This window comes from Scophthalmus maximus, chromosome 20, assembly GCF_022379125.1.
Source record: "Scophthalmus maximus strain ysfricsl-2021 chromosome 20, ASM2237912v1, whole genome shotgun sequence".
In the NCBI taxonomy this organism is placed as follows: Eukaryota; Metazoa; Chordata; class Actinopteri; order Pleuronectiformes; family Scophthalmidae; genus Scophthalmus; species Scophthalmus maximus.
In genome coordinates, this window is record NC_061534.1 from 13,213,169 (window position 1) to 13,230,561 (window position 17,393).

Genomic DNA, 17,393 nt, shown 5'->3' on the forward strand with positions numbered 1-17,393 from the left:
AAGTGTCTTACTTGTTAGAGTTGTGATGTAGGAAAGGAGGTTTTTGTGTGGCACAGTGTATAGAAACAGAGCTGTTGGTTTTATTGGAGTTTGAGAGCACAGTGTGATGTGTGGGTTTTGTCCATTATCCCAAAAAGGAATCAAAATGATTTTTTTCACTACAGCACATGTTGAAATGACAAACACACAGGTCACGGAGGACTTCAGTCACACACACAGACACTTTCACACAATGACATGACTGGGACAGGATCCGTGATCACCTCATGGTTGTTTACACTTGGAGCACTGCACACAATGATTCAGTGTGACATACAGAGATCACAGCATCTTTAGTAATTTATCTTTTTGTGTTTTTGCTTTGCTTTCTTTTTTTGAGTGCACATATGTATGGCACTTGGGGAGAAGCTAAGCTCTTCTCATAAGCATAAACATCCTTTTCAAGAACAAAAGGAGCACTGTATATAATACATTTCATAACCAGACATGATTCTTACACAAAATATTTCAAAACAAACTCGTAGGTTCCAGTCTCTAATGGCCATCCTCTCGTCAAGTTCAAATCCTCAGATCCCCTCACACCTCCCCCCGGAGACTCGGGCGGCGGCCCTGCATGCTGACGTTGCAGTTCACGGCAGGTTTCGCTCTCGAGGTTCAGCCGTTTGAGGGGAACTCGTCGGGGAGAGGCCTCGCAGAAGATGACCAGCAAATGGCACGTACATAAAGGAAGAGGAAGGAGCAACTTTGAGAGTTATAGACCATTCAGCTCACTCTTGCACACACGTGCAAACAGCTCCACTCTGAAAAAAAGAGAGCCCCAGCGAGCGGACTTTGGTTATTTCCTCAGCGTCTGCCTGCTCTGTGCGATTCTTCTGTCCTCCTTGGCACCAGACTTCGTCCCGTTTCACCGTAGTCACAATGTCTTCCTGTTTAAACGCCAGAGCCGCTGTAATCCCAATTATAATCTCCCAGAGCAGCAGAGCTCTTTGCAAAAACCCCGGGCCCCACTTCAGTCTGTAGTTTGTTCTTCAGCCACCCCCCCCCCCCCCCCCCCCCTCCCCCCCATGAAGTCTCCCATTTGCTGTAGTGGATAGCCTCCATTTGTCTCTCTCTCTGTCTGTAGTAAAGTGGAGTTAGTGTCATGGAGCACAGTTGGAGGTCAGTCTTGGCGGCCCTCAGGGGCCCTAGGTCTTCTCCTCGCGGTCCGTCTTGCGCCTGGCGATGTTCCTGGGTTTGATCTTCAGCGACAGCTCCCACAGGGCCTCCTCCGCCAGGTGGTCACTGAAGTCGTTGAAGAACGAGACGATGTCGTCATTGCGCTTCAGCTCATAATGCCTGAGGTGAGAAGAAGAGGTCAAAGTGTGTTGGATGCAGTGGATCGTTAGCAAGAAAACAAACCGTGTGGAAAAATGTTTTATGATGTTACAATATATATATTATATGTCCTGGCACTCGTCATACTTCCCGCCAGTGGCAAACAAATTATGACATTCATCGCTGTGATTAATGTCCACAAAGCTTTCCATCACCATCACCACATTCTCATCATACATTCCATCCCAGTGGTCTTACACTTGCTGGAAGCGCCGCATGCTGTCCAGTATGTTGAACTGCTGCCAGCGTTTGGAGAAGTTGACCTTTCCATCAATAAGGTCAGGGTTCCCCAGGTGGACGAAGGTCAGGTCCTGGAGGATGAGACCCCTGGAAGACAGACAAGTGGCGTCAAAGCCCCCCCTCAAGCCAAAAATTATGTGCGAGTTCAAACGTGCATTTAAAAACATTTGTTCACTTACAGGTAGGGGATACACGGAGGCTCCACTTCAGCCAGAGCAGCTCTGTAGGCTCTGAAGGAGGAGGAGCTGTCGATCAACGTGCAATATTCCTCCAATCCCTGAGAGAGAGAGTCAGGCGGACGTGGGATATGAGAGAAAAGTGATGATCATGATACTTATTAATGAGCAGAGACTAGTTGATTTTTAAGATCTTGAGGACTACACCTCCCGTTTCAAACCTCTCACCTCTGAGGTCTGTTTCTGCCACTCCAATCTCCGAATGGGAGCCGAGTCCAGGGCGGACAGTATTGCCAGGTAGGAGTTGAAATTATTCAACTTTCGTAAGTGCTGTAAAAAGAACCTTCTGTGAATATTACTGCATTCAAAAAAGAAAAAATCAGAAGTATTTAGGTTGAACTAACCTTCATTATCTTGATGAACTTGAGGAGCAGCTTCTCTCTGTCTTGGGCTTTCTCCTGCTGAATTATCAAAGAGCGGACCCTGAAGGATCAAGACAAGAACAACGAGGCGGTCACATTTATGAAAGCAGGACGGTATAAGAGAGAAGTCGAAAATGCCAACTACAGACAGCGAGGTGCGAGGGCACGTGGTCTCACCAATAGCTCATGTTGTTAAAGTGCTCGGTGAACTGAGTCAGGTTCGGACTCTTCTCCTCGTTCTGCTCCTTGGCCCAAAGCAGAACTTCGGGAATCTGGACGGAAAACACGGAAAGAGTTGAGATCGGAATCGACTGTGTTCAAACCATAAATGTTAACAACTTTAACATTTAAATTCGACAAAAAGAATTTGTGCCTCACCTCGATCTTGTAGAAGAGTTCAGCATCGAGAAGAGTGAGCTGATCGGCGATTTCATGGCTGCGGAAGTCATGAAGAGTTCCAGGCCTGTGAGGAGACACAAACCATCAGGTGACGACTTCACCTGTGTTGCTCTAATGTTTGAAAATGCAGCTCCTGCAGATTTCTTTTTTAAATGTGTTTGCATTTTTTTTCCTACACTGTATTCAAAAATGGCCCTTAACAAAGTTTCACATTGGACATTGCATTCATGTCAAACTCTGACGTTGGTCACAGAAGCAGTCCCATGGTGAGTATTTGGTCCGAAATTTCAGACACTGACAGGATGCTTTGCTGCAGGCGGTTTTTAGACCACCTCACAGTGAGTTTGAGATCTAGGAGCAAGGTTCTGTATAGATTTCACCATGTTTCTCTTAAGATTGTCTATGACCTTTTGTATAAGATAGCTCAAAATTACACAGTGTAACAACTTTTACCCAGTTATGGCCTTACATTTTTTATAAAGTTGGGTATAATATTGCATGATTTGTATTCATGGCCATTTATATTTGTCTTGTAAAGAGCTATATTCTTTAGGAGTAAATATGGTATTTTGTAAAAAAAAAGAAAAAAAAAGTAGTTTTAAATGAGATGATAATGTTTTGTTTAAAGTTAAAAGACTGATCAACTCTGAGGAAAAAAAAAACAGTATTAAAGGTGCAGTAAGCGATTCTAAAGCAAAACACGCTTAGTAAAAATCATCAAAATTTTCCTCACGGTCCACTAACTGTTGGTTCTGTGTGCATCCTGGTAAAAAAATCGGTGTTTTTGGCTTAGCCCAGGCTCCATAAATCTAAATCAAAACAAATGGTGTGCACCAACAACACTGCGAGTGCAGTTTGTAAACATCACTCGTCCACACCTTAGGAGACGTGCTAGCGGGTGGCACCCAACATTGAGGGAATAAAACATTATGTACTATAACATTTTAGACTATTCGATTAAGTAGTCTTCTACCAGGCACTTCACAAAACTGTCTACTATCCCCAATACTGAGCCATGAGAAAGCAAAGGAGCATCCCTCCCACTCGGACCACCAATACCTCCCATACAAATCTCAGACAGCGCTGACCCTTGACCCCCACCACAGTACCTTGCAGAGACCCCTCGGGCGGCCAGGGGCTTTAGGGAGTTAGTGTAGCGCAGCAGCTTCTTCTGTTCCACCTTATCCAGGATGTTCTTGCGTAGCACGCGGGCGAGGCTCAGCTCGCCATTGCACACCAGTGTGAACACCAGGTCCATCAGCTGTTTCAGGATATCCTCTGTCAGCTCCACCAGGCTGGAGGACCAAGGAAGAGGAGGAGGAAGAAAAGATCAAAGGATTAAACTTTGTGATGGGGTCGGGGGCAGACAAAAGAGCAGAAGGAAGAAAGTCATAGAGTTGGCTGTTGAGTTACGCCTCCACACTCCACAACTACTTGGAGACATTAAATCCAGATTCAGGACAGAAAAACTGAGTCCCACTCACCACAGCTCATCCACGACACGGACCAGCACGAAGAACGTGTTCTTGCTGACTCGCTTCTTGAAGGTGTCTGGACTGTGGCAGAACCTGGTGTATGTGCTTCGTGGTCAAGGAGAGTAAAAAAAACACTCTACATACATCTGGATCACAAAGTACAATGACATGCTTTACTAAGATAACAAGCTAATTTTTTATATTCATATTATTTTGCATATATCTTGCTATATATTTTGCTTGATTCCCTCCAACGTTAGGGCTGTTTGTGTTTCTACAAATCTATTTAATTGATCATAGCTTGTATCGCACACAGTTCCTTTTTGTACTCAGGTTGAAATAACAACTTTACATTAAATGGACAATTCACGGTTCACTGTCATGACACAAAAACTGTGGTTCCTTCGCAGCCTCACTGCAGGAAACACAATCACATAGAAATGCCGGTACTGAGATGTACATTCATTCTTACAGTAAAAACAGTTTGGCGTTCATTATCAACTATTTAATGGTTTATATTCATAACTTCCTAAGACCCATGGTGATGTCTTTAAGTTGTCCGACAAAAAGTCCAAAACCCAAATATAGTTTACTTCCACATTAGAGAAAAAAAGTAGAAAAAATAATTGAATGATCAGAAAAATTACTGCGGATTAATTTTCTGTCTATCAAATAATAATCCATTTATTCATTAACTAATGATTTCAAGCTTGGAAGGTAAATGTAATGACAGCTTTGTTGCCTTTTGGCCATTAAGCAAGGCACACTATCCCAAAAAGCCTCAAACAATGTGAGTAATAAGAATCCTTCAGTGGGATATTATGGTGTTACTGTGAAGGCTTTAAACTGAACGATCTGAATAGGAGCAAACAAGACAAACAAGTCGTTCCTTGGTAAATACGCATTTCAAAATATTCACATAATAAGAAAAACAAGTCTTCTTCCGACAAAAAAACGATTAGGCTCAGATTGACGTATTAAGTGATTTGAAAAGGATATCTGTAGTGGAGCTTCTTAATGAGGTCCTCTGGGGTTATAAAAGTCCTATATGTAGTCAGAAAGGCTTCACAGTACAAAACAAGATCTGTCAATCAAAAACAGAGAGTGGGAAAGAAACAACAAGCATGTTTCAGTTTGCGGTACAGCCAGACGTCCTAATTAACCACCTACAGCTGAAAACACATCATCGAACGTGAAGGCTACACAACCCGGACTGACACATTGCAGATAGCTGAACCAGAGGGAGACTGAGGCCATTTTAAATGCAACTCAGATAATGAGATAGAAAAGTAGCAACACATCAGTCAAACTAAAGAATCAGACTTTACAAATTAAAAATAAATATGATTGCAGTTCCGTCAAGCTAGAAAACCAGTAACGCCGAAGTACAGTTGCACACTCTGCATAACAAATATGAGTGAGCTTTAAGTGTGATCTGTGGTGAGCGCTGTACCTTTGCGGTCTGTTTCTGTAGCGTGGACTAATAGAATATCTCCTGATCCAGCACGAACATCAGGGCCGTCGTCAGTCTGGGAATATTGAGGAGAGGAGGTAAGGTGTGGAGAATATCAACGACAGACAGAAAGATTGGAGAGAAGTGAATGAGAAGGAAAGAAGGGAAGGAAAACGAGTGGTTATAGTAGATGTGGAGAGATGCAGTCTCGTCCAAACTGTAGCCTGCACCTTTTCCTGTTTCCGCCTGTTTTCTTCTGCCCTCCCTCCCCCCAAAAAAGGCCCCCACCTCTCCCTGTCCTGCACCAGCTCCTCCGATGACGAAGAAAAAAAAGAGTCAAGACTTGTGTGAGATAAAAAGCACCACCACTACAGTCTGTCTTCTGTAAAACATTTCACTGTCATCGCAGGTCATGAATCTTTCTTCCTTGCTATCTCCTTTTATAAATCATAGCTGTCACATTGGCCCTAACCTTGCAGAGTAGCGATCAGTAGTTTCACACATCTGTCTATCAGACTGCACCACACAGGACAAAGGGGGGAGGAGGTGCAGAAAGAGGAGGAGGAGGTGGTGGCTGGTTAGGCGTTTTTTCAGCCTTGCTATTTCAGAGACTGAACTCCAGAGGGCGGCAATGGCCATGAGAAATAATAATAATAATAATAATAATAAATTTCATTTATAGAGCACTTTTCATTGAGTGGCACACCTCAGGATCTGAGATCCCATCCGAGTGACTCACAGTGACCTTTGGTCTGCTCTGGACTAACAGGAGCCGGAGCTGCACTACTCTGCCACAGCAGTTTTCTAAAAACAGTGTGCAGCATCAGCAGAGGCCTCTCGCTTACTTCTTGTTTTAGTGTTATCCTGCTCATGATCTCCTTGTGGTCTATGAGGGAGAGTTCGTCCACATCTTCCTCATCGCTTCCAGCTGACTCTGTTGACTTCTGCCTCCTGAAACACACACGCGTGCACACACACACAATTAATTGATAAATTAATTCATTGGTATGTGAGGATTTGTTATTTTTCTTTGCCGTACGTGATAGGAGTAGTACTGCATTTTTCAACAGATTCCAGAATTTCGTAGACAAAACACTCTAAACTAATATGCAGATTAGCTGATGGTGAAAACAACTACTTCTACACAGGTTTTCATTTTGTTGTTTGTTGACACCGGATGACAAGACATGATGCAGTTTGGGAAATTTCCTGTCTGGGACAATGAATATATGATATATATACAAATATGAATAGAGCAGCTCAAATATACCTGAGCAAATTATATCGTTTTTGAATTCCCTTTGGAAAAGCTGATCCTGAAATCAGCATGTTTTATGTAACCACCACCTGTACAGTTAAAGCAGATTTGTATAAGTAGAAGTTGTATTTCTTTATTTCCAAAATCATTTTAATGTTTAATTTTAATTTTTACAGGTTACAAAAACGATTGCTGACAATCTAATAATAAAATAGTTGTCTGTTTAATCTTCATATCGAGATATACATACAATCCTGGTATGATCCACAAAGATTTTTCCCCCTTTTTTAACAATATAAAGACGTAATCCTGACGATCTGTATCCCATCATGTTTGTGAACGAAACAACACGTCTGCCTGCAGTGTAATTAAAAATGCAGCTCTTCGTGTTTTCCTTTAGACCGACTTTTTATAAAAGAAGCTGGAGAACACAGCTGTTGCCCCGGTGGCCCAGTGTTTGGGTTGGAGAAACCAGAGAGGAGAAATTAACAGACTTGACTAAGGGAGTAAGAAGAGGAGAGAGAATGAATGAACCGTATGAATTGTATTTTTTTTTTAATGCGCAGGCCTGTTTATTTTAAGTAGAAACTGTAGAAGAAATAATCATAACACAAGCACTGAGGTTATTTTGCACAGAAATTTGCACAGTTATGGTATGACAGTCATCAGACTGTAGAGGGAGCAGATGTGCTGCTTTCAGATGTAAAGAGCTTTAGGAAAAGTAAAGGAAAAGCTCCAAGTGCAGACAGCCCTTACCTTTCCTTGTCCAAAGCCTCTTTGCTATTGGTGGATGGCATCTCAGGGGCGGGGTCTTGAAGCATATCGTCGGCTGCGATTGTCTCCTAATCAATGGATGGAAAAACAATAATCAACGTCTGTTTAGCTGGATACATGGGAGCATAATTGATGGTTGGTTCCATGCAGTGACAGGAGCCTGGTTACTGATGAAGTCGTACAGACCACCAGGCTCTCATGCAACACGTTTGGCGGAGGAGAGGTTGAATTCTTTTTGTACGAATGTCTCAGGATGTTGTCGTTGACATACATGGGGTGAAAGGGGCTGTTGGGTTTTTTCCTGGCTCCTACTGAGGAAAAGCTGCATTTTACCCAACAGATTTAACTCACAGACACCAAACGGGTAAGAACATCACTCGCACTGAAACTGCCACCAAAAGTAAAACTCCATTCAAACATCCGAATGTCTGCTTAGCTCTCTCACTCACTTCCACTTCCACACACAACAACCCAGACATGCCTAAAATACACACTGACCCAAAGGAATACAAATACAACCCCCACACATGCGTGCACACTGTCTCACATGCACAGGTACACATAGGCTGTTATGGGGAATGTTATTGGAAAATTGAAAACCGTTGAACCATTAAGAAACCCCTTTTGGAACGGCGACATGTCAGGTGTTAGAGCAGAACAAGGTTAAAAGCTTGTTTCAGTTGAAACGCAGCCAGAAAGACAGCAATCACCAGCCAGGCAGTCGGGGACCACATACAGATGGGACAAGTTTGATCACAGATGAAGGCCACAGCAGGCAAACCTGCGAATCTGGAGTCGTGCTTGTTCAGGTTTGCCTTCATTCACATTCCATTTCAGCGCCACCAGTTCAAGAGATGAATCAATGAGAGCTGCTCGGCTGCAGCACATCCCCGGCGAGGGTGGTGCCTGCCGGACAGCCCTCGATTCATACCCTGAAGTGATGGGACACCGAAAATGGAATTGACCTTTCACCCAGTGGCGGTCAGCTACTTACTCTGAGGGAGAGAGGCAGCTCTCCATTGGCCTGGCTGGACGAGTACAAGTTGACGTACTCCCCCTCCCCGCCCTCGTCATTCGCGCTCTCGCTCTACGGGAAAAGAGGAGGGACACAAACCGAGGCATAAGGGCAGCGGAGAGGGGCACAGAGAGTTTTTCCCTAGGGTAGGACAGGCGTCAAGTGTGAACCTGTCACTGAGGAGGAGCAATAGCAGCCAGCCGAATTCTGCTGTTGAACAGTGAGCCGTGTGTTCTCCCGGCTCAGAGTCATCAAAACCACCAGGTGGCACTGGAGTGCGTCATTTAGAAAGGTAATGGGATTTACTAGCAAAAAAGAACATGCAGTGCAACATGCTCTACTGGGATTCTGGGATTTTAGACCAATAAAAAGACAGCAGACACTTTGTGGGCAGTGATAATAACAACAAGATGCCACAAAGTAAATGAGTCACTGTTTCATCATCAGAGCAACAACACTGAAAACCAAACCGCTGTAATCTAACAACAATTGGCCAGGGGAAGGAGTCCAGTGTCACATTATTTACATATTATCTGTTCGTATGATTATCCTGCTCGTGCTTCAAACCATCTATTCCTTGTAAGCTCACCGCTGAGGTGTGGAGAGAGTCAGTGAGAGAAGACTCAGAAGGAAGACAGACAGCCACAGAGCCCATTGAGCCAGCCAGGGAACCGTTGGGCCCGCCCCCGCTGCCATCCAGAATGGTGGCATTGGTCAAGGCAATATGGTCCAAGCTCTGTGATTAGTTGAAAGAGTGAAAGGAGGAAAGAAAAGAAGAAATAAAGAAATAAAAAAGACAGGACTAAGGTATTAGAGAGGTGAAGACAGAAAAAGAAACTGAACAATAGGGTGGAAAAAAAAGTGTTCACCTAGTTCTCCAACACCTCTGTTAAGCCTGAACTATGGGAGTGATGTGCCTGTACATGAACTGTTATGCACACTCACACACACCAAAGAATGCAAACGTGGAACCAGTGGCAAAAGACACTTCTCCAGTGGAATCATATGGAAGATGAGGAGACAGATGTTTGACAGAGAAACACTTCAATTAGCTTACATCAACTCGTATGTACAGGTACCTGTATTAGGATGAGATCTGTGTTAACCGTGTGTGTCTGTTTGTGTGTGTGTGTGTGTGCGGCCAGCTGAAGAGATGCCTTCCTGGAAGGTAGCGGCAACCTGTTTTAACACGCTGTGCATACCGACCCTGTTTTTTTCAGCATTCCCGCATGAAGCAGTGCGTACACTGATCACTGATAAATATACCCCCCATACACACACACACAAACACACGCACACGCACACGCACGCACACACACACACACACACACACACACACAGATCACTTGTGTTTACTACTGAATATTTTGGAACATATGCAAAGCAGCTTTCCTGGCATGGCTTAGTTCCCTCATGACATCCCCCAAAACTATCATGCCCCAAAGAGTTGAGGAATGCAAACATTCCACTGAAACTGACAAATGGGAGATGGGGGGGGGGTTGCAGTGTGATGGTGAAGGGGAGACTGGACAGATACAAGAAAGCATAAAAGAGTGTGTGCGGACAGTGGGAGGATGAAGAAGATGAGCAGAAAGAAGAGGAAGAAGGAAGAGCAGAAACAGGAGGAATGTGTTTTCCATCAGGCCCATCTGGAGCTGCATTCCACAGGAGATATCCTGAGGGAGATCCACACCGTGCCTCAGCATGCCTCGCACACCATGGGGTCACCATGGGTCACCCTGACAAAATTACTGACCAAAGCACTCTGACATATAGCCAGGTCTGCCACTGCGCTGATTAACAGTCAGCTAGTTCATTGACAAGAAGCTGTTGATGATTGAGACATTCAATTTGTACTAACAAGGGCTATTTTGTTGTTTATGAGCCCCAACCTAAGGCCTGACAATCTAATGTGATATTTGGAGGAGCTACTCAAGACACACAACTCACTGACTGTGAGGCTGAGACGAACTTAGAAGAGGGAGAGGGTCAAATAATTACCTGTCATGTGGAGGATTGCATCAGTCCAACACACAAACACAAACGTGGCAAGTGGCTACACAGAGAGAACCACAACAAATGACTGCACACGCTCACGATCACAAAAACACACGTTAATCACAGCAAATTAAAAAAACTCCAGAAGAAAACAACAAATTCACACTGCGAAAAAAAAGCAACAGCACACATGGTGGATGAGCAAAAATTTAGGACCACACAGAAACCGGACCACACAGAAACCGGACCACTGAGCCTCGAGGGATTGCCCCATCGGAGACCTCAGGAGAGGTCAGTGGTAGATGAACAGACTGTATCACATATGGAAAGCACACAGGTCAAGCCACCTCCTGGACCAGTCCAGGACCACACAGCACCCAACGCCAGATTGGAGAATGGGAGGGATGGGGTTTGGGGGGGCGGGGAGGGCGGTGGATGCAACTCACCGTGGGTGTGGTCAAGGATGCTTGGCCAATCAGGTAGGAGTTAGAGACGGACATGCTGAGGCCCAGCCCAGAGCCCGCCTCCTCCATGGCCGCCACAGACGGCTGGAGGTGGCAGGAGAGAGAAGAGGAGGAGGAGGAAGAGGGGGAAGAAGAGTGGGAGGCCTGGGAAGGAAGAAGGAAAGAAAGAACAAAAGAGCAAGGAAGAAAGGGAGTAATGGAGGTTAAAGGAAAGGCAGAGAGGGAAAACAGGGTGTTAAGAAAGAGAAAGAAAAAAAAAGGGGACAGTTGATTAAACTAGTAAGCAAGACTGAATTAGAACAGATTTAATCAAAGTGCAGCAGTAGAGCGGTGAGGTCAAAGATGGTGGAAAGCCGAGGAGGATTCAGGGGGTTTAGCTGAGAAACATCAGCCCATTGGCTGTAGATATAAATACAACAGAGAGGTGAATGACTAACGCTGCTGAGGTGTCACCAAATACGAGTCCACCGTTATGTTTAAGTCAGAGCTATTCCTAGAAAGCCCTAATTACTACCGGTTATGAGACTGGTCACACTGTGACAGTCCAATAAACGTTCTTCAATGTCCTGAGCTTCAGAAGCTTTACAGAGACCAGGCTGTCTACAAAAACATGAGGCAATATGATCTACTGGTGAGTTTTTTCTCGCACCCTTTTCCTTATCCACACAGCAGCCAGCAGCTGAAATTACGTTTTTTTTAACATGGCAAAGCCGCCTTGTAAAGTTGCCAAAGGGTGTAAGCCTGTAACATGGGTTTATGGAGGAGGCAAACAGGCTTATTCCACTGGGGCGCAAGCTCATCGAGTCCAAAACACGAAGGCCAGATTAGGCGGGAGCAGGAGATGAGTGCAGTTGGACTGTACGCTCGGACAAAAGAATGATGACAATACGAGCTGGGCATGGGGCTCCGAACACACAGCGGTGACAGAACGAGGACAATGGACAAAGAGAACCACGAAAGACTCTCGGAGGTGGCCTGAGTGGACAGCCATTCAGCCGCAGTCTATTTTCTTTCCTGAGCTATGATACTGTACATCTACAGTAGCTGCACCTCGGAGAAGAGTGTCATCTGCTTACTCCGCACAAATGTACCATCTTCTACAAAAGCTCAGGCCAACCACACATCTATTTGTGTCTGTCAAATTCAAATGGCAGCTGTTAGCAAGGGGAAAAATCCAAATATATTTAGCGCACCATGCCTCTTATGTGACAGTCAGGCAAAAAATGGTACATCTACTTATTATTGTGATTACTGTAAAATAATTTATATTTGGAAAGCTGCAGGAGGCTTGTGGAGCTTGCCTCAATATATGTTGTTTTGCCCAAGTTGTGATTTCCCTAAAGGAGGTGGTCTTTCCCATATCTGTTCTACTTTAGCATGAAGTTATGTTTATGCTAAACATGTATGTACGACCCTGTTGCTTATAATGGTTCGATCCGAGTGAGAGAATCAGATTTCAGGGCCTTTAAAGGGTTTATTTTTCTTTTAAAGAGGTTTATTTCGCCCTCTTCTGCTATGACCCATACAATCGTTTCTTTTCCTCTCCCCCCAAATGACTCACTGGCAGACAGTTGTCTCAATTAACCCAGACGGTGACCCAACCTAAGATAAGCACACTGGATTTGATCCGGGCCTGATAAAGGCTAGTGCTATATCCCACTAACGACCAAACACCTCCGCGTACGCAGATGTCTGCGTTGGTTACGAAAATGGCTAGGAAGGAAGATAGAGAGTAAGGAGGGAGGGGTTGAACAGGTGAGAGAGATAACAAGATAGGAAGAGGCTTGAGAGAGAATTGATGGGGATTACCGTGGGAATGTTGCCTTTGAATGCAACCTGCATTCTTCCCCATTTTTACCCCTTTTCCTGTCTGCACAAAGCAGGAAGAAATTTGGACCAGCACCAGGCTGGACTGCAGAGGGTTGCTTGTACTGTTCTCATGTCCTTGTGTCACTGCCATGTTATCCTTGGTGCAATCTCGTACATAAATCGTTTTTTTGTCAATGGAGAATACGCAGGCTCAAAGCTTTGATTTAACTTCGAGGAAGATGAACCGAACAATTTCTCACAATTAAATGACAGCTTTGCTCACAGTCAAAATGAAACCTAGCTATTTATTTCTATTCACTCACAAAATACACTTGTTTACTTTAACCCTTAGTTTCTGAGAAATGGTACAATATCAAAAATAACTGTCTTTTAGCCCTTCAGAAATATTTTAGTCAACACCAGCACACATGAGGGTTTCTCACCAGTTGTCTTTGTTTCGGTGGCAATGCGGGGGGCAGCAGCGGCTCATGGACTGAGTCGGTGCTGCTGAAGGAGTCGTTGAAGCCATAGACCTCCTGGAAGCGCTTGTTCCGCTGCTCGTAGATGCTCTCGCTCTGTGGCATCTGGTAGAACACGGAGGGCTGCGGCTCAGAGTAGTCCTCCACAAACTGCATGTACTGGAGGACTGGAAGAGGGAGACGGGGCAGATTATGTAATATTCATTGTTCATGTGGCTCGGAATTAGGATTCTGGACACAACCAAATTAAGAGTGGACTGCTGTCCGAAAGTAATCATTTCTTTGAGTAAAATCTGTCACTTTAAACCGACTTCAAGACTGTGACGCCTTGAAATTATACATGCATGTGGTCACACTGTGAAAGGTGTTTCAGGTCGCAGGAAGGGCCGACTGTATGGGATGACATAATACAGTAGCTTGGGAGGAAGTGATATGGCAGGTGGGTCAGGAAATGACCAAATGTTGCCCCCCGTGCCCCTGGAGCCAGACCCATTGTAGCACATCCTGGTATTCACTTCCTGTCTCTATTAACAATGGAATATTTCCTTGATATCAGCTATGCTTCAATTAACTGATGATGAAGTGCAGCCAATGTCCAGTTGTCCCATACTAAATCAACCTCATCCCCTCCGTTTGCGCCCTCTATTCAGGCATCTCGTTTAGATATCTTTTTTTCTTCCCTGCCATCTCATAATGTGCCCACCCAGTCTTTTCCCTTCACTTACTGTGTCTACTTTTCTTTTCTGGGAGTGGCGGTGGGCTTGAGGGGACATCAGAATTTTCGCTGGCTATGTACTGAGCGACGAACATGCCCCCATTTGTCTGGGGCATGGGTGAGATGGGCGTGAAAAGGGGGAATGGCGGTGTGGGGTGCAGCTCCTCTTCCGACAAATTGTCATACTGGGAAGGGTAACGCTCATACAGCATCCTTCCGTCGGGGAAGGGCGATGTCTGGGTGCTGCGCCGCTTCTTCTGGGGCAGGGCAGGCGGTGCGCTGATGCGGGAGGAAACTAAGGGATTTGTTTGGTTGGGCTGCGGGGTCCAGTACTCTGGTGTTTGCTGCAGTGGAGGAGCACTGAAGCGGGGATGCGAGGGATGCTGTCCAGGGACCGGGGAAGAGGACTCGCTGTGAGACTCAGGCAGGGGGCTCAGGCATCCTCCCACCGGTATAGGGGGCAGATTTTCCCCAACTGACAAGTCCTGGTGGAGGAAGTCATAATCTGGATCGTAAGTCTCTGTGTTGTCTGAAAATGGGAAGAAAGGGGAAAAATAGCATGTGTGTCATTATACACTTACAACGACCACCTAATTGTTGTATAACTTAAACACATTCACAACATACAAAATGTACATTAACAAAGATTTGTCAAGGGCTTGGTCCCAAATAGTCGATTCCATTTTGGATCTAGTTCCTAGTCTCAAAATACCCTGATTTGTTAAGCTCTGGAATCTACAAAAACTTTTATTTCTGCTCCCTAAAATAACGTAACTGACGATTACATCAACTCCTGCACAGTTTAGTCTAAACTGTTCTGTGTTGCCTGGTCAATTTGCTTGTTGCAAGCTCATGTCCGTGTTGCTGTCCTAAAATGTGTCTTCCTATTCTTACCAAGTGTCTCACAGCTGGTGTTACGGGAACACTGACCGCTGTCCTGCTCCATGGAGGAGAGCTGTTCATCCGACTTGCTGAGTTTCCCCATGCTGCTGCAGGGAGACAGGCGCGGAGAGTCGCCCCCGTATGACTGGCTCCCCCCAGAGAAACGCCTCTGCAGGAACTCCTGCTCGTAGTCCTGCTGCTGCACAGACAGACATTCTCGAGTTCATTTCTTTCCCATATGTTGTGTTGATAAGGTGTTAAGAGTGAAAATGAAGATGAGCTATAGCCAGAAAGTCTGATGTCTTATCAGGAGATTGAGCAACACCCTTACCTGTCTGTGAACACTGCAGGGCAGGCTGGAGCCGCGGCTCATAGGGGCAACCACGGCCACTCGCGTAGGTGAGGGGGCTGACTGGCGCTTCTTGGGGGGGAGAGCTGGTGGAGGACTATGGAGAGATAAAGAGACACATCAGAATTGAATAACAGGAATGTTGGATGTTGGTGTCCCTGAGGCAAAGTCAGTGCAGACAACTACAGGCAATCACACACACAAAAAATTCTCACACATGTATGCACACACAAATCCATGTATGAATACATGAACACACACATTATCATCCCTCCTGGAGGATAGTGAGATGAAAGTGAGGGTGTTGCATGTTAGCCTCTCGCAGCTATGACAAGAGGCTGTCCTGCTTGTCAAACCAAATAGCTCTCTGTGAGTTAATACCATGTCAAAATGCGGCAAAGGGCGGGACATAAACTGCCATGATATGGAGGCCAGTGAAAAGACACTGCACGGGTCAGTCACACACTCTCATGCACTGGACAATCTCTTTCTGATTGGATGAGGAGTTCTTCAAGGAGTACCAAGGGTGACACAGATGCTGGGTTGATGCAACCATGCAAGTCAAAAACACTCCCATCCAATCCAGAAGCTTTATGGGGGGGGGGGGGGGGGGCTGTTATCATGGAGACAGATGATCCCATAGGCTGACATACTTCTCCTTCTGAGAGGATCTCCTTTGGCCAGCGTCAGCACTCAACTGTGCTCTGTTCCCAGAATCCAAAGGGAAAACCAAAGATGAAAGAAATTGAGAGAGACAGCAGAAAGAATAAGGAAGGAAGAGACCGAACAACAAACAAAGCAAAGTGTGCCTCAAGCATGAAAGTAGGAGATTTTCGGGGATTCTAATTTTGCATTTGGATGATGATTGATGGATCAGCAGCTAGGTCACAAGGGAAAAGACTACAACACAACTAAAATGTTTCTGATTATCACATGTAAAAAAGGTCCCAGTCAGTGAAAATGAAAGAACTAAAGGGGAACCTACTTCCATACCCGTATCTCAAAATCTGTCCTATTTCCTCATTTGGTGAGTGAAATGTTTTGAGATAATGTTTTTTTTAAAAAAAGAAAAAAAACCTTCAATATAAATTGAAACAGCTGTGATGAATACATGCAGAACAGGCTCTTCTGCTTTTGGGACTACAGAGTAAAAATGGTCACATAACCGCCAAGCCACATCTTTTCATCTCCCTGATTGGATCTGAGAAAAAAAAATCTCATACTCAATCTTGTGAAGATCTGAGGAGACCCGATGACGTCAAAAAACGACATGAAGTAGCAGCTTAGTGCCAGAGAACCTCCAACAGAATTAATATGCAAGTCAATGACTAAATTTCACTTTGACCAAACCAAAACCTGAATTTCAGAGTTGAATCTATTAATTGCAAGGGGGCCCTCTTAGTACGTCGTCCTCACCTGAGCTCTGCCATCTTTGCTTCAGGAAGGGGGGGTTTTGGAGGGGCTACGTCCTCATCTGGCATCTCAGGGGCAGCCTCTGCGGGAACAGCGTCTGTAGCGGTCTTATTGGAGACCTCTGGCTCCCGATCTATCGAGGGCATCTCCGATGACACGCTGCTTCACAAATAAAAAACTGTCTGAGTGAACAAGCTGCTTTGGGTATGAGAATGTTTGTGTTCCTGGAGAGCGCAGTTTTTTTGTACTCACCTCTCTGCCGTGGTGGTAGGTGGCGCTGGTTTGTTGGGTGTGGTGGGTGACGGCTGCTCCTGTTTCTCTATGGTCAGCTTCACCAACTCCTGCACACAGACAGACAACACAGCCCACTTCAGCTTCAGGACAGAGCCAAAATCATTCACTCCATTTTCTTCAATAAGTGAAAGGCCTACCTTTACACCATCCAGCACTGCTTTGATGACACTCGTGACAGATGCCACGTTTTCCTTGTCTTCTAGGTCAATGCCATCCAGCATCACCTGGTCTGCCCAACGGATGAGGTTCGCCAGACTCTGGTACACGCGGTTATGGCAGGAAGACAGTGCCGAACTATTCAAAAGGGGGTGATAAAATATGTCAGGGAGTGAGGGTGAGAGTAAAACAAAGCAATTAAGAACAGGGAAGAGGAATTGAGGGAGGATGGTAATAATATAAAAAGG

At 45.1% G+C, this 17,393-nt stretch overlaps 1 protein-coding gene across 4 annotated transcripts in view; it reads right to left on the reverse strand.

The window, feature by feature from the left end:
* Window positions 1-58: 58 nt before the first annotated feature.
* The window catches only part of rapgef1b (Rap guanine nucleotide exchange factor (GEF) 1b), a 205,835-nt gene continuing 188,500 nt past the window's right edge, over window positions 59-17,393 (reverse strand). For 2 of the 4 annotated variants that reach the window (XM_035609026.2, XM_035609025.2), the window contains exons 4-27: window positions 17,127-17,283; window positions 16,948-17,036; window positions 16,699-16,857; window positions 15,936-15,986; window positions 15,265-15,379; window positions 14,946-15,132; window positions 14,062-14,580; window positions 13,301-13,503; window positions 11,031-11,192; window positions 9,176-9,322; window positions 8,566-8,658; window positions 7,554-7,639; window positions 6,385-6,490; window positions 5,540-5,615; window positions 5,086-5,170; window positions 4,096-4,188; window positions 3,721-3,906; window positions 2,591-2,675; window positions 2,390-2,484; window positions 2,195-2,273; window positions 2,019-2,120; window positions 1,794-1,891; window positions 1,573-1,701; window positions 59-1,335 (exon numbers count right to left, since the gene is read on the reverse strand). In XM_035609026.2, coding sequence (XP_035464919.2) covers window positions 1,185-1,335; window positions 1,573-1,701; window positions 1,794-1,891; window positions 2,019-2,120; window positions 2,195-2,273; window positions 2,390-2,484; window positions 2,591-2,675; window positions 3,721-3,906; window positions 4,096-4,188; window positions 5,086-5,170; window positions 5,540-5,615; window positions 6,385-6,490; window positions 7,554-7,639; window positions 8,566-8,658; window positions 9,176-9,322; window positions 11,031-11,192; window positions 13,301-13,503; window positions 14,062-14,580; window positions 14,946-15,132; window positions 15,265-15,379; window positions 15,936-15,986; window positions 16,699-16,857; window positions 16,948-17,036; window positions 17,127-17,283 — 3,253 coding nt within the window. In that variant the 3' untranslated portion in view covers window positions 59-1,184. The remainder of the gene's footprint in view (window positions 1,336-1,572; window positions 1,702-1,793; window positions 1,892-2,018; window positions 2,121-2,194; window positions 2,274-2,389; window positions 2,485-2,590; window positions 2,676-3,720; window positions 3,907-4,095; window positions 4,189-5,085; window positions 5,171-5,539; window positions 5,616-6,384; window positions 6,491-7,553; window positions 7,640-8,565; window positions 8,659-9,175; window positions 9,323-11,030; window positions 11,193-13,300; window positions 13,504-14,061; window positions 14,581-14,945; window positions 15,133-15,264; window positions 15,380-15,935; window positions 15,987-16,698; window positions 16,858-16,947; window positions 17,037-17,126; window positions 17,284-17,393) is intronic. The other 2 variants (XM_047329548.1, XM_047329549.1) reach the window with 2 other exon arrangements.